General features: G+C 34.5%; 1 protein-coding gene across 2 annotated transcripts; it reads right to left on the minus strand.

The window, feature by feature from the left end:
* Positions 1 to 5,173: 5,173 nt before the first annotated feature.
* LOC111140712 (ribosomal protein L10 like) lies at positions 5,174 to 6,100 on the minus strand. 2 transcript variants are annotated; one of them, XM_022492917.1, is made up of 2 exons: positions 5,883 to 5,991; positions 5,174 to 5,801 (listed from the first exon to the last, which is right to left on the minus strand). In XM_022492917.1, exons 1-2 carry the CDS (start codon positions 5,989 to 5,991, stop codon positions 5,347 to 5,349), a joined length of 564 nt encoding a protein of 187 aa, XP_022348625.1. In that variant the 3' UTR covers positions 5,174 to 5,346. The 2 variants fall into 2 exon arrangements, with proteins under 2 accessions (XP_022348625.1, XP_022348624.1); XM_022492916.1 differs by having other exon boundaries at positions 5,174 to 6,100.
* Positions 6,101 to 16,831: the final 10,731 nt, after the last annotated feature.

Here is a 16,831-nt window from a genome sequence, read left to right on the forward strand (position 1 = left end):
AAATCACCTGCTCTTATTCCTCTTTTTTCCTCCCTTATCCCTTGATACATATACTATTGAAAATGTATGTGAACATAGACAATATTTTCTATGTTAAATTACTCTGAGTGACAGAAAACAGATTTCCTTTCAGCAGTCGCTGCCTCTCTTTTAATAGTGCTGACTACCTCCTGGTTCTCTATGTATCTGGGGTCCAAATGCTGATTCTCAGGCTAAGGCATGGCTTTTTTTTTTTCCTGGTGAAGTTCCTCCAGACAGCTTCCTGCTGCTATGGCTTCTTCCCGACAAGCAATGCTCTTAGGGAAGGGGGCATAGACTCATCAATGTCACTTAAACTTAAAGCACTAGGATGGCTCTACACCAAGGGAAATTTAAGTCATATCTTTACTATGCCAGAGACTGGGGATGAGGGCTGACCCCTGACACTCTTTATCTCAGTTCTGCCATCTTCTTCCTGTCCCCACTGCGAGCATAATCTTGGTGGTGGTGGTGGTGTTCGATGACTCATAACATTTAGGCAAAAGAAAATCACCGTTTACTAACAAATCGATGTACTGTATGTCCCCTGTCCCCAGCTACCCACCCGGAGAGGAGAAAGAATAGTTGGTCCTTTAAAGACCCTGCATTTCCCAAAAGATACCATGGCCCTTCACAACCTCTTATATTTTTCTTTATCAGTAACCAGTCAACTTGGGACAACAGAGAGTTTCATGAATAGAGCCCTTGAAGAGTATAATAGTATAATTCTCAAACTATGGTAGTTTCTACTATAAACATGATCTTATTCTTTGGAGCACAAAATTATCTTTTGATCAATTACTCTCAGAAGCCTATTTAACTTCCATAATATGAAGAATTAATTGGTTAATTATTTATAATAAAAATTATCAAGATTCTGGATGGACACAAATACAAAATTAATGTTTTTAGAATTTATATTAAAAATTCTTCATTTTGATAGAGTAATTTTAGCTATAATTATTAGAGATCCACACCAATAAAGGATAACTAGGAATTGTTATAAACACGTGGAAGCATATTTTTTACATGAATTGTTTTAAAGTTAAAATTTCAGAAATATTTTTACTATAACATTAAGAGTATTTCTGGGTGAATAAACTGAAGTAAAACAAGACAGGATCAAAGAATCTCCTTGCCAACACCTAATGAAATGAAAAAAATATAGTAAAAGAAATACAGCCAAAAGCCACCAAGGAAAAGGTCATGTCCTAGGCATATCATAAATTTAGGAGGAAAAAAGGACATAAAATGAAGGTGTATTCTCATATAATAGCCAGAGATTTTTTTTTTTAATTAAAGATCTCTGGCTAAATAATTTTAGTATAATTCCATATTTTGAGGGGTGGGAAGAAATAGTATATTATTTAATAACCATTTATGAAATGTGCCTCTTCAAAACTTTCCAGACTCCTAGAAACATTCCTAAAGAAACATAAGATTTAAAAATGTCTCACTATTGCCCTAATATGAGAGGAAGTGTACTAAGTATACATTATCCTTGTGTAACTATTCAAATTGTATAAAAATTGACAGGTAGAACCCCTATTGACATTTCACCAAAGATTCTGACACTTGGGCTCACCATTTTCCAGTGTTCTGCACTACACAGCAGCAGGAGCAAGGATAAGAAATACACCACAGCTGGAAGAGTAGACTGCGTGCCTGACCTTGAGGAGTGAGCCTAGGTGCAGGATAATTAATGGGATCCCAGAAGTTGAGTCAGAATCCAACATCCATCAAAGGCTATATTTGACCCCTCAGGTTCCTTCCTTTCCCTAGCTTCTCATCATGAAACAACAGAAGAGTTGGTAACAAAATCCAGTCCTCAAACTACAGTACCCAGAAAGAGGACTAAGTGAAAGAAAATAACAAAAACTTTGTGAAAGCGTTACTGGAGAAAGTTCCCTACAATCTTTCAGATTAAATTGAGCTGGTAGAACAGTCTATTATCACACATCAACATTATGAAAATAATGGTACGATAACCATATAATCTTTCTTTTGAAAAAATGAGAAAAAGGAGAAGAAGAAAAAAATAAATATTGAATTAAAAAGGTAAGGTAGATAAAAAATCCAATCTGTGGGGAAGAAAAAGGAAATAAAGCAAATCTCCATGAGTAATACGTAAAGGATAACGGGTAGAGCACAGTTAAATTTTTCAAAAGGAGCTCCAAGAATAGACGACCAAGTAGAATACTATGAAAGTAAACATTACAAAACTAAAGATAAAAAATAACAAAAACTCAAATCAGAATATTGAATCCAATTAAACATAAAACTCAAATTAGACAACTGAAGGGAATAATAGCTGCAAAACAGAATATTAAATATATAAATTATGAAAGAATAGTAACACTACATGCAGCAAAAATCAGAAACTGAGAAGCAATGAGGCAGAAGCAAATGGAGTAGTGATAACATGGATATCAACATAAATTAACACTAATTTTATGCACTTAATATGTGCAAGGCACAATCCTACTCATTTTCTCATTTACTCCTAAACACAAATTTGTGATCTATCGTGTCTTAAGCTTATTTTACAGTTAAGAAAATCAAAAATGGTGATACTAAGTAATTTGCCCAAGTATTTGGAGAAACAAAGATTTAAATCCAGTCATTCTAATGCCAGAATTTCCCTTATTATCTACTGTTAAGCATGGCAATGACTTCACTTTGAATTATTGTTGATGGTATAATTTACTTTGACTTTACTCATTATTTTCTGCATTACTTACATTAAAGAAAGGTATTTTTGTGAAAAGACTGAAGTCACTGCTCTAAGAAAAACCCCAAATGTATGTCATTAATATAAAGACAGAAGATGATTAGGGCTAAATGATCTCCCAACATAATCCTTACGTCCCTGATGACATTCTAAGAATCAGAAAGCCCTACCTGAATTTTGTTGAGATAGGCAGTACCAAGCTGCTAAAGTGGAAATAAAATACCTGCCAATGCTAGTGCCAAGTCAATTCATGCCAGAGCTAGTGCGTACTTTTATAAAAATTAAGGGCTTCAGGCTAAATATGCTTAGCATAATTGCATATTTTGAACGGGGGGAGAAATGGTGGATTATATAATGATAATTTGTGGAATGTGCTTTTCAAAACTAAATTGATAATGATGCATGGTCCAATTGAAGTTTTCATCATCTTCTGATTCAGTCAGTATTTTCCATGAAACGTGGAGACTCCATCAACCAAATCAGAGTTTTATAGGGCAATATTTACTTGAATTTAGTAACTGTACTTCTATTTTTTTTTTAAAGAGGAGATAGTTCTGTTTCATTGCAGTAGTGCATGAATATATGAATACATAATATATTCCCAAATTAAATTTTCCATTTTGAATAGAAATTCAGAAATAATGACAAGCTCTGCAAAAAATATAATCAAATTATCCTTCAGCACAACTGTCTTCTTATCAATTTATTAATAACTAAAGTGACCAGAAAACAGAAAAATGCTGAAAAAACAAAATCATAGCTTAGAGAGTATAATAGGATTTTTGTTTTTAAAAAAGTGAAAGTGTCCTTCTATCAACAGTAAAGGAAATAAAAGTTATGTAATAGATTATAATAGAAAACTGTAGAAAAAATCAAATAATAAACCTTAATGACACCTACCAGTTTTTAATGTAATAATTTTGAATCTTTCATTTTCATCCACATGTCTATATGCATAAACGATCATAGTTACCAGTCTCTACCTGACAAGGACATTCATGGGCTTATCACCTACCTATATTTAGTGAGTGAATATCTGTTCCAAGTTTGAAGGTCAAGATGTATGAGAATTTTGAGAGCAAAGAGAAGGGTGAATAATAAAGATGGAAAGTATTTTCAAAACTGTGTTATATTAACACGGCAACTAAGGGACTGTTCGTTTTGTTGTGTTGTGCTTCGAATTTTCATTTGAGCTTGAGTTCTTGTTTTTGAAAGACTATGTGGCAAAAAGTAAACTAGACGGACAGGAGTCAGAAGATCTAGTTCATGTCTACCCTAATTTCTGAATTGTACAGGATTTAATTTCCTAGAAAAGTTCAAGAGTTTTTAAGCATCAGATAAAAGACATAAAGGAAAGTGCTTAGAAGAACTCTTTCTACATATTTGTATTATTTAGTATTTATCTTTCTCATTTATATATAATATGAAAAATATTGTAGCTTAATACAGCAACCTTCTTGAAAAGTAGGACATCTCTTACAGTAGGAGCCTGAATATTGTCAGATGCAAACTTTTAGATTTGACAAAGGAATTTTTTTAAGTAAATGGAAATAATTTAATAAGCATATGTCTCCACACTGTTTAGTACTCCTTTTGTTGCTTTCATTCAATATGTTGGCCTAAAAATGGTTAGTTTTAGAGAGGTGAGGGCACTGTTGACAAGATTGAGATTTAGAAGACTAAATAATTTAAAGAACCAGAATTTTAAAATGTAATACACACCCAGAAATTTTAGCTTATGTAGTTTCCAAAACGAAAACACCTGTATGATCAATTTAACTCGAATGTAGGGCAAGCACCTACAGATTGTAAACTCTATTTAGGGTCCTTTTAGAGCACAGATTGTTGATTTGTTGTCATTTTCTCTTTTCTGTTGGTTCTACTGGGACTCAGATACAAGTAATGTGAACTCTGTTATCAACCTGTGACCTTTAGGTGATAAAGAAAAGATTGGACTGTTGTCTCCTGACTGTGAGATAATAAAAGGCTTATCTGAGGAAAGCTTTGCAGTTATAGCCAACTGTCCAAAGGCTGATAATTGGAGGTCATATGAAATTCTAAAATCAATGTGCAGAAATGTATAAGGAAAACATAAGCAACAAGTTTAAGAATGGATTTTTTAGTTCCAGAGATTGTAGGTGAAATATCACTAATGCCTATCATTATTTTCATACCTATTGCTTGTTTTCCATAAGCAAGAACGATTTTTTTTACCTCTACAAATCTTTTTTTCTAGCTATATTTTTATTCAAGGTGAGAATACAGCTACATAATTTATGACTTCACTACAGACAAAACTTTTGACATAGTTCCCTACTGTCCCAAGTTAAAAGTTTTTGGATTAGAACTGTAATAACTGTCTCTATAAATCACATAAGGATTGTTTCATTCTCACTCGAAGGAAAGTATCATTTGCCATTAAAATTCTGTTTTAATATAAACACTCTTTCTCTCATACTCTATATCCTAAAAATCAGATAAACACTTAAAAATATTTAAAATATTAAAAAAAAACATTTATTTTTTGTCAGTGAATAATATTTATTGGTAAGCATATCAGACCAGCATGGTCAGAGGAGTCAATGCTGTCCAAGATCTCAGGAGTGCAGAGCTCGCCACTTGTCCAGAGGGCCGCGACTGGGAACGTATTTGACTCCACAGCCATCAGGGATGAGGCGCTTCTTAGCCACTTTGTCTTCAAATTCATCAGCGTTAAACTTGGTAAAGCCCCACTTCTTGGAGATATGGATCTTCTGGCGTCCTGGGAACTTGAACTTGGCCCTGCGTAAGGCTTCAATCACATGTTCCTTATTCTGAAGCTTGGTCCGGATGGACATGATGACTTGGCCAATGTGGACTCTGGCCACTGTGCCCTGGGGCTTTCCAAAGGCACCACGCATACCTGTCTGGAGCCTGTCAGCCCCAGCACAGGACAGCATCTTGTTGATGCGGATGACATGGAAGGGATGAAGCCGCACTCGAATGTGAAAGCCATCCTTGCCACAGCTTTTCACCATGTACTTGTTGGCACAGATTCGAGCGGCCTCCAGGGCTTCAGAGGAGAGCTGCTCATATTCATCGGACACCATGTGGCCACAGAGAGGGAACTCATCCACTTTCGCTTTCTTCCGACCCAGATCAAAGATACGGATCTTGGCATCAGGGACACCGCGGCAAAAACGAGACTTTGGATATGGCTTGTTCTTACAATACCGGTAACAGCGAGCTGGTCTGCGGCCCATGACAACAACAGGAACCTCGGCCGGCCGGCGACGAAGAGAAAGAGGCGCGCTCTCACACGCCTGCGCATGCGCCTTATATACGTTTGCCCATCTTCCCCTATGGGAATCATAGAGTCCTGATGACGTCAAGAAGACGCTCTTTCAGGACATCCCCACCATAGATACAGCGACACTCTATGCCTCTGTGGGTCCAACTTGGCACATGCGCAGAGCAGACAGTGGCTAGGTATATTTTCGTGTTGCCAGGTAACGAATTGGGCTTTGTCGCAATAGCCAGAGAAACACTTCTTGCTGTCCCTCTTGGGCATAAGTCGTTTGCCCTAGGCTTTGTCTTAAAAATAAAAGACATACTTTCAGTACAGTTTAAATAAGGAAGGTGTCTCCAGCTATGCAATATACTTTGTGTCTAGTTTGTCTAAATCAATTTTCCAGAACTCTTATTTCCCACCAGCATTTATAGAAGGATTGCTAGTTCTCAAAGAATATGTGGTTTCCTTCTTTAGGTAAAGTGGTTTCTTGGCATAGTCTGTCTGATAAGGTTCAAAAAGAGATGAGAATGAAAACATATCTATTGTATTTATTGCTTGATAATCGCTTTAGAAACATGAAACTTTGGCAGTTTTATTTGGCCATATGGAATGATCTTATCAAAACCGCATCCACAAAATTGAAATACCAATTGAATTTTTCAACTTAAGACTATTTGCATTTTCAAGTGTTACAGCTGTTAGAAACTATAGGATAGGAACTATGCCTTATTAATCTTTTACACTTGAGGATGGGTTTAATACTTTTCTCCTTCTGATATGAGATTTTGTAAGTCTCATGATTGGGATCGGAATGTGAGAAGGAGGAAAGTGAAAGAGAATTTATGAATAATCTATAATCCCTACTTGAATTTTTATAGTTTTGTTTTGATTCCTTAATGCTGTTTCACACTTCTATGACATCATGGAACAAAGTCCTTCCAATGTGAATATACTCCACTCATCCTTTCTCATTAAAAGGGACACAAATAGGGTCACTGGGTGGCTCAGTCAGTTAAGCATCTGACTTTTGATTTCAACTCAGGTCTTGATCTCAGGGTTCTGAGTTTTAAACCCCATGTCAGGCTCCATACCCAGCGTGGAGCCTATTTTAAAAAAGTAAAATAAAAAGAGAAACAAATAGGTTGTGACAAAATAATTCCTATCTTTAAAGTGAGTAGGGTTTACAAAGTATCCATATCAGGATAGAAATATTAAAACTCCCAATTTAAAGAACTTTTCCATACTATATTAAAGCTTGCTTATTCTCCTTTCTTCCTTTATTTCTTTATTCCTATTCTTTTCAAATAGGTCTTATTTACTGGGTAAACCTGAATATGGAGAGAAAGCAGCAAGGAATGTTGTATTGCCCTCACTGAGCTTATAAAGTATAGGAAAGGATTTGAAACTCCTCAAATAATATATCATCATATTACTAAGTACAAAATGTGCCAAAAAGGAAAAGCAGAGTGAGCCCTGAGAGCCTGGGATAAAGCCCTGAGCAAGCCTGAGGCATGGACAGGGACAACTTTATCCGGAAAGGGATTTCATATAGTGACTGTGGCATGCGGGGCTTGGCATATGCAAAGACTCTGAAGCAGGCAAGAACTTGAACCATTTAAGGAACTAAAGTAAAGCCAGTATGACTATGAGTGAGGGGATTAGTGGCATAATATGAAAATAGTGTATGACAGGGGCCTTGTGTGTCATGCAGGGCTCATTTTGCCAAATTAGGGATTCTGCTTTTTTGTTTAAGACCACTGAAGAGCATTACACAGGTTTTATTACTCTTGTATATAATACAGTTAATATCTCTCTTTTTAAACATCTTTTTTATTACTCTTTTTAAAGTCTTTATCTTTTTTATCACTCTTGTGTATAATATGGTCAATATCACTCTTGTTGTATATAATATGGCCAATAGACTGGAAATGGATGTGGGGAGGTTAGAAAGAAAAGCTTTGCAAGACTTTAGAAAAGAAATGAGGATAGTGTAAGCATGCTTTTAATATCTTTCACTTTATAAACATGTTTGCATCTGTTTCTACTACTGCATACCTAGACTCTATCATTATTCTGGGGGGAAAGGAGTCTATAAAGTAAAAAGAATATAGCCAAACAGAGTTCGTGTGCCATCTCAGTCACTGACCCTTTTCCAGGTCATGCTTTGGGTTTTCAAACCCCTAGAATTCTCTGACCAAGAGATGTGTTATCAGGGTCTGTTTGCATAATCCTCTTTCCTTAATCCAAAAGGTGACCAATCATGGCTTGCTGGAACTGTACGAATTTTAGCATTGAAGTCCTGTATCCTCCAAAACCCCTTAGTCCCAGGCAAAATGGTTGGTCACCCTGTCACATTTATGCATGGGGCCCCCTCACAGTTGCAGGACAAAGTTAGAGGACAGGTAGAGAAGGTGAGAGCCAGACTGGGATTCTCCACTTAAACTACTTTCCCTAGCTTTGTAAATATTGTGGGGGGGAGGGGGGCTGTAGAAAATGCATGAGCCACACTATTCTATTTAAAACATTAAAAGCATTAGCCTCCCTCAGTCCCCAAAATTTGAGTGTCCCCTATCTTCCAGCTCCTGACACCCACAATGTGTATCATGCTAAGCAAACCTTGCAAAAAATTATAAAACTTGTCTGCTTTGAAGTTGCCTGAAATATAGTCAAGAAGATAATACATGGAAAATCAGATTTTTCTTATTTGCTAAATTTATTACTTTTGTAAGTACAGTAAAAATTTAGCAAAGGGAGACACTGGTGTCATATAAAAGAGAGATGGATTAAAGAATGAGTAGAACATATGTAGGTGAAGGTAAGGAATAAGACAAGAAAGGGACATGGCAATTACATAAGCCTGTTAAGTGCTGTGAAAACAGGAACCATGTCTATTTGGCTCACTGTTTTGTCACCTGTTTTTTGGTAAATCATGTGACCCATAATAATAAATGTTTGAATGAATACACAACACTGTTGAGGTGCAGTGGTGTGTTGGTAAATATTTAATAGCCTGCTCATTGGGGAGCAGGGGCAGGGAGAGGAAAATCACAACTTCCAGTGTTAACTAACCTCTGTGGTGTATATACTCCATCATCAATTTCAGTCACCAATGTCATATCAGTGAAGACGAAGATGGGAACAGATGCACACAGTCAGCTTTTGTTAGCCAGTATTAGCTGGCTTCAGCATGCCACCATTTAGCTGTGCATACCCAGGAAAAATAAAGATGACAAACTTGGCTAAAGCTAATAATGCATAATCTGGAAAAATAAATTTGGGGATGGGTCAAAGAGATCATTTTCTAGGAATTCTTAGAAAGAAGGCAGGTAAATGTGTTGAAGCTTGATGATTCAACTTTGACTCTGAAAAATTCTTTCCTCCATGGTTTCTTTTTCCTATTCTGCAACTCCTATGTAAGAAGTCTGCAATATTCTGTACAGGCATACCTCAGAGATATTGGGAGATCAGTTCCAGACCACTGCCATAAAGTGAATATTGTAATAAAGTGAGTCAAATTAATTTTTTGACTTCCCAGTGTATATAAAAGTTATGTTTACACTATACATTAAACAGTATACATATAGTATACTATGTGTACACTATACTATTAAGTGTACAATGGCATTATGTCTAAAAAAAAGTACACACCTTAATTTAATGATATTGCTAGGAAATGCTGACCATCATCTGGACTTTAAGTCTATCATAATCATTGATCACAGCTAGCAATAGGAAATACAATAATGATGAAAAAAGTTTTCAATATCCTAGGAATTACCAAAATGTGACACAGAGACACAAAGTGAACAATGCTATTGGAAAAATGGCACCAATAAACTTGCTCAGCACAAGGTTGCTGCAAACTTCTAATATATAAGAAAAGGTAATATCTGTGAAGCACAATACAATGAGGCACAATAAAACAATATACACCTGTACTTGTTGATTAGGTGCCTTGTGCATCAAGGCAGACTTTATGTACTTGGAATTAACACTAGACAATCAAATTACTTCTGCGTTCATGCAAAGACTGGAAAGGAATAGTCCTATGGATCAGTTCAATGCAGCACTTTCTTTCCTTCTTTAATATCACAAAGCGACCATTTCACAAAGAGCTAAACCTGGACTTTGTTCTCAAAGAAAATTATGCATTGAAGTCTATTATATTAATACTAATATACTGGCATGCACCCTGGATGTCCTCTCCTGCTGCTGAAACCATCTGCATTGTTGATCACTGAGTCATTATGAAGTGTCTCATCACTTGGTGTTGGATGGTATATTGTGATTAAGAGACATGTTCCTGCTTAGGCTCTCAATGAAGTGTGAAAGCTTCCACCGATGATGAACAGTCACTTTCATCTGTGTTTCGTAGTAACTTCACACTGGAAAGTGTAATCTCAAAATGTTTGATAGCCTAGATGAACAACTTGATATTTTCCTAGAGTTGTGTAGTGAATGTAAGAATCATGGTTATGGCTGGCTTTTCTTCAAAGTCAGATGATTGTGTCTATTGTCATGGCTAATGTGTGGTCATGCAGCCTGTCTTTCATGTACCTGTTTCACAGTGGTCCTTTATCTATTTGACAAATGCACATTTTCTGAATAGAAGTATAGTCAGATGATTTTAAGTGTTTAGTCCCAAATGTCTAATGAATGCATTTTCTTTTTTGGCTGGTACTTCATTTTGATTTTTCTCTTTTGGGGAATCCTTTTTATCATTATTATTATTATTATTATTATGGATATGGGAACTGAGTATGTACACTTAACTTCATGCTTTGGTAGTACAACACAAGTTTCCCCCAAATGAGTTATTTTTTTTATATTGTTCCAGAAAATTAGGAAAAAAATAGGTGAGGATGAATTCAGAGAGAAGTAACACATAAATACATGCATTAGAATTTGATTGGTTTTAGTTTTTAAATTTTTACTTGTTTAGGTTTCATACTTACACAAAATTTATAAATCATTTTAGTCAGTTTTATATAGTGAGCAATAAGAATTGATGCGTAGTTTTTAAATAAATATTTAAGTAATGCTATAACAAAGATATAATTTATAATAAAAATAATGAAGATGCTATAATAAAGCATAATAATAAAAGTGCTATACTAAAAATGACTCAGTACAAAGAATCTACATGTTTTTGAAATCCCTTCTCTCTTGAAAAGATTTAGTCCAATCTGAAAATTCTGATCTTGGGTTAGGGTGCTATGGGTGGGCTTGTCTTCCCATATATTGAGTGCATGAGCTTCTTGTGTTTTATATTTAAGTCCTGTCCATTTATTTAAGAGGACTAATGTTGGGAGCAATGTTATTTTTTCCCTGCTGCCCTAGTTGTTTGCCAATAAAATGAGGTTTATGTGGTTTACAGACATGCATGAGCCAATATTTAATTAAATGTTGATATTATTTAATCATTTATACCAAAACACCCCATTGTATTTTAGGTTATGTTTAATGGACAATCTCTTTATCCACTAAACAGATTTTTTGCTTAATGAAAGTGAACTGTCAACCTTAGGAATTAGATAGAAGAGTTTTTTAATTATGAAATAAGTATTCCAATTGACAAAGCACTGACTTTAGAAGGCTTTTTTAAAAGTTCTGTCTCACCCATCAAACATTTTAATCCATTTGCATTTTGGTCTTCTCTATATCAGCAAATACTGAGGACTAGCTCAGAAATAAAATGCCATACTATTTGGGATACATGGTAAATCACTACATTATTGATCTGCTTAGTCCCTGTGTAAAGAAGTTAACCTTGCCCAAAGCTTCTAGGAAGTAATTTCTAGGGCTTTCTCTTTACCTAGGGAATTTGGTGACACCAGATAGTCTATCAGTGTGATTTAGGTTGAGGGCTGACAATGCCAGAAAGACCAGCAATGTGAAGGAAGTCTTTGTGTCAGTGGTACTATTTGACCAGGAGACTTTTAGTTATCATGGGCACAATCAATCATGGCTACATAATGAATTCTCAATAAAAACTCTGAACACTGGGGTTTGGACAAATTCTCCTGGTTGGTTTCTATGCCTATTGTCACAAATTAATGTTAAAAGAATAATGTATCTTAACTCAGTAGGGAGAGGATAAGGAAGCTCCATGGTCTGGTAATCCTCCCAGACTCTATCTATTTTACTTCCTTCCTCAGATGATTTTAATCTGTCTTCCTTACCTGTAGTAAACCATAACCATGATCATAATTGCCTTCAGTGAATCCTGTGAGTCCTTACAGTGAATTATCAAAACTGAAGTTGGGGAACGCCTGGGTGGCTCAGTTGGTTAAGCAGCTGCCTTCGGCTCAGGTCATGATCCCAGCGTCCTGGGATCGAGTTCCACATCGGGCTCCTTGCTCATCAGGGAACCTGCTTCTCCCTCTGCCTCTGCCTGCCATTCTGTCTGCCTGTGCTTGCGCTCTCTCTCTCTCTCTCTCTGACAAATAAATAAATAAAATCTTAAAAAAAAAAAAAAAACTGAAGTTGGTTTGTGGAATCCCTCAAACTTGTAGTCGATATCAGAAATGAGGAAAATCTTGGGTACTGTGCCTTCTAACTTTGAGGGTATCTCAAACTCTGTAATTTTCATCCTTCACCCCAAAGACCTAATAAACCATTTATAAATGGTGGAGACACTGCAACATAAAAGAGAATAGAAATCTAGTTTATAGTGCTTAGTAGAGTTGAAATATAAAAGGCTAACAAGAACTAAAGATTGTCTCAAAAAGTAATTATTTTCCTGCTTAAAAATATAATGCATATTTATTGAAGAATTAGCATATATGCATGACAAAATATAAAGATATGAACAAATAATAAATATTATATTTAATAAATATTAAATTTAATAAACATTAAAATAAAATTTTAATATTTAAAATATTAAAGATTTGGACTTTTTTTACGATAATTTTATATGTACCACTTTTATGTCCTGATTTTTATATTAATTTTAAGCATTTTCTGTAAGAATAAATGTACTTCATGTTATTTTAATAATGACAAAATACATTTGATCATATGCTAAGTTATAGATCATATAGGACAGATATATTTACTTCTTGGTAAATATTTACTTATTTTATTATTTATTTATTTTATTATTTTTTATTATTTATTTTATTTTTATTTAATTATTTTTATTTTATTCTATTTATATATTCCCTTTATATATATTATTTTATTTTTTATTATTCTATTTATTTTATTTTATTTATTTATTTTATTTATTCTATTTATTTTTACTTATTTGTTATATTATTCTATTTATATATTCATGAAATACTACTATAGAGCTCTAGCAAAAGCAGCTTCAGCCTATTTATTGATTTACCTGGAGGTCAACATCCAGGAGCTAATTGGTCATAAATAAAGGCTGGCTACTTTGACAAAGTGCTATTTTATAATGAGGCTTCTCAGCAGTCACTCAAGCAGCAAAATGTGGATTAACTACAAATAGTGCCAGTGATCCACATAAAAAAAGTTATGCATGTAGCAACATGAATTAAAATGAACAAAATAAATCCACAACCTGCCAATTTTTGCTAAATCTTGATTTCAAAGAAATAAGAATTCTTAATTCTTTACTGGACAGTAGAAGGGTTTGTAAAATTTTGACTAAATCTAGAAGATAATTGTTTTTTATTTCTCCTTGGGATTGCATAAAATAATATTCTAAAATAGTTCTAAAGACAATTTTAAGGAATTCAGGAGCAGAACATATACTAAAGCTTTACTTTCCTTATCTTAATTGAAATTTGCCTATATTCTTTATGGAATGAGGTAGATTATTTTTGCATATGTTTTAATTTTTAAAAAGTGTGTCTTAACATTCATTTAAATAGGCCATTTAACATAATTAAATGGTATTACCAAGTTGTTTCTAGAAAATTTAGTAAGTTTTGAGGATCACTGTGTGGAAATTCACCATATTACTGTAACATATATACACAAGATAGAGTAAGAGTAAAGCTGTGCTCAGGGATGACATGTATCTCATTAATCTATAAAAATATTTCCCTGTACATCGCTTAACTCAATTCTCCAAAATAATTATCTTAAAAGGCATACAAAAACAAGTTAGCCTGATTTTCAAAATGAAAAAGTAGTATTCAGAAACGGTACATGACTCACCCAAAAATAAAATTTGGCAAGTGGTGGATCCTGAAGAAAATTCAACCCATATGTGAACACTTTTTCCAAAAATTTTCTCTTTCAAAATTTGTTGTCAGAGGTCAGCAGAACTGTACAGGCTATCACTTAGCATCTGAAAGTTAAGCTGGCTCTAAGATGAATTATGAATCAATTTTGTGGCACATCCAGGGTCTGTGGGTCTGAAATCAATACGATTTGAGAGTCCTCTTTAAGAAAAAGAATGCAAATTTTCAATTCAAAATTAAAGACAGAAAAAATATTACTTAGAATGAGAAAATAAATTATGAATTATAAATAACTATTAAAATTTACAGAACAGAGTTTTTAAAATAATATATTTTCATTAACTGCCTGATCTACTTTTAAAATCTTCCTTATATTTTCTGGATACATATTCTTTGATCTCCTCTCATAGACTACTTTTTTAAAAAAGATTTTGTTTATTTATTTGAGAGAGAGAGCTCAAGTAAGTGAGAGGGAGAAGCAGGCTGAGCAGGGAGCTCAGCATAGGGAGATCCTGGGGTCGAGACCCAAGCTGAAGGCAGACTATACCAACTGAGCCACCCAGGTACCCCAATTGACTATTATCTTTAATATTTTTATGAACAATAGAATCTCAAGTCCATTTTTCTTCCAGTAAGATTGTCGAAATCTATAGTAATAACATATAAAGTTTCTTTCGTCTCACAACTGAATATTATTAATGCCATGTACATCTTTAAGATTGTTGTCAAGTTGAGAAAACCCTTATCTCTTTCTGTATATGAACTATAATATTTCAAGGAATTTCAGCTTTTTCTGGGCAATGACTACTCTCAAATTAACAAACAACACTTGAGAACCAGATTACAGTGACACAATTCATGTCATAGAGTGATGAGAAGGCTGGAAACCACTCATCTAAGTTGTACTCATAAAGCTGATTGTGTGCATCTCTGCCCAACTTCGAGTTTAGTGACATGATATTGGTAAATTAAAGTGGCCATGGTGACAGTGTTTATGCCCTTGGCAAAACTAGAAGTTGGAGCTTTTGTATACTTTTTCTTTTTTCTGAAGAACCAGTTAGTAAACATGTATTAACACTCCACTGTTAATACCTTCTCCAAAGTTTTATTTTTACTTTATTGGTTTAGCGCTTCATGTCAAGTCAGCCTGAAATCTAAATCTTTTCTGATGGGCTCAAATAATTCATTATTCTCCTTTAATTGCATTGTAAAACAATCCACTGGGCTATTTATAACTTCAATTAAAATTTTTGCTTAACGTCTGCCTTCGACTCAGGTCATGATCCCAGGATTCTGGGATCGAGCCCCGCATCAGGCTCCCGGCTTGGTGGGAAGCCTGCTTCTCCCTCTCTCCCTCCCCCTGCTTGTGTTCCCTCTCTCGCTGTGTCTCTCTGTCAAATAAATAAATACAATATAAAAAAAAATTTTTTTTGCTTAATTACATCTATTGATGTCATCTGAAATTTGTTTTGGCACTAATTTGGTTCTTGATTACAGAGTATTTTTATTGATATTATTTATCTTCATTGCATGTGTTTTGTAATCCATCCATCAGTTTTTACTCATTTTTCTCAGTTATTTCATAAATAAATTTGAGAATATTGCCAAGAAAGAAGTGTATGTTTTTCACTTGTTCTAAGTGAAATGCCCAAAATATCTTTCCAAATTGCAGTAAAAATGGTATATTTCAGCTTTCTCAGTTATTTAAATAAACATTTACCTCTTTAACCATATATCTTTGGATCACAGTGCTGAACGAGTAGTCACAGTGAGTAGGCAGTATACTCTTGGAAGCAATTTCGACACCAGAACAACTAGCAATAAATTATCCTTATATCATGTAACCACAAACCATATAAATATACCCTACCAAGCCTATATTAAATGCCTTCTCTAATAACTTTCTTTTAGCCAGATCCCCATATTGCCAAGGCCACTCCAATGCTGTCTGACCTCAGGGAAAGTGTGAAAGACCAGAGGTAGAAATGCAAAAGAGACTGAAAATTATATAAAAACAATGTCTGACCTCATAGCTGGGGCCCATCCTAGGGCCTTGGAAGGGCCCGTGTCAGTGAATGTCTATGAATCTGAAGCTGCATTAGTTTTACTAGCAGTCTTTCCAATTCTAAGCAGGTAATACTACTTTCTTTTTCTTAATACCTGTTTTCACTTTTACTCCTTAAGTGATTTGCTTTGTATAGTCCCAAGGCTTCAAAGTTTTCCAACAATATTTATGTCATAACTATGCTCAGATCCTTTATTAACACTAAAATGTAGATAACAGCTTCCAATTTAAAATTTTTCTCTCACAGCTTTCCAAGAGCAAAGCCTTATAAGAAAAGAATTAACTAATAATAATACAATTTGAAGCATCAAAGAATTAGGGAGACTTTAGCACATGCTACTGTTGCAGTTGCCTCTAAATTCATGGTTTACATTCTAATTACTTGAAGGAATAAAACTATTTAGTAGATGTTGGCTTGCTGTGTTAAAAAAAATATGGACCCTTACCAAATGGCTTATAACAAAAGAGATTCCAGATGGATCAATGATTTAGACATTAGGATAAAAAAATGCTAGAAGAAAAGACACATGACTTTATTTACAGTCTTGAAGTGATAAAGTCTTATTTAAGCAGAACACAAAGAG

The sequence above is a fragment of the Enhydra lutris genome, unplaced genomic scaffold (assembly GCF_002288905.1).
Source record: "Enhydra lutris kenyoni isolate GAN:26980312 unplaced genomic scaffold, ASM228890v2 scaffoldscaffold4, whole genome shotgun sequence".
Classification (NCBI taxonomy): Eukaryota; Metazoa; Chordata; class Mammalia; order Carnivora; family Mustelidae; genus Enhydra; species Enhydra lutris.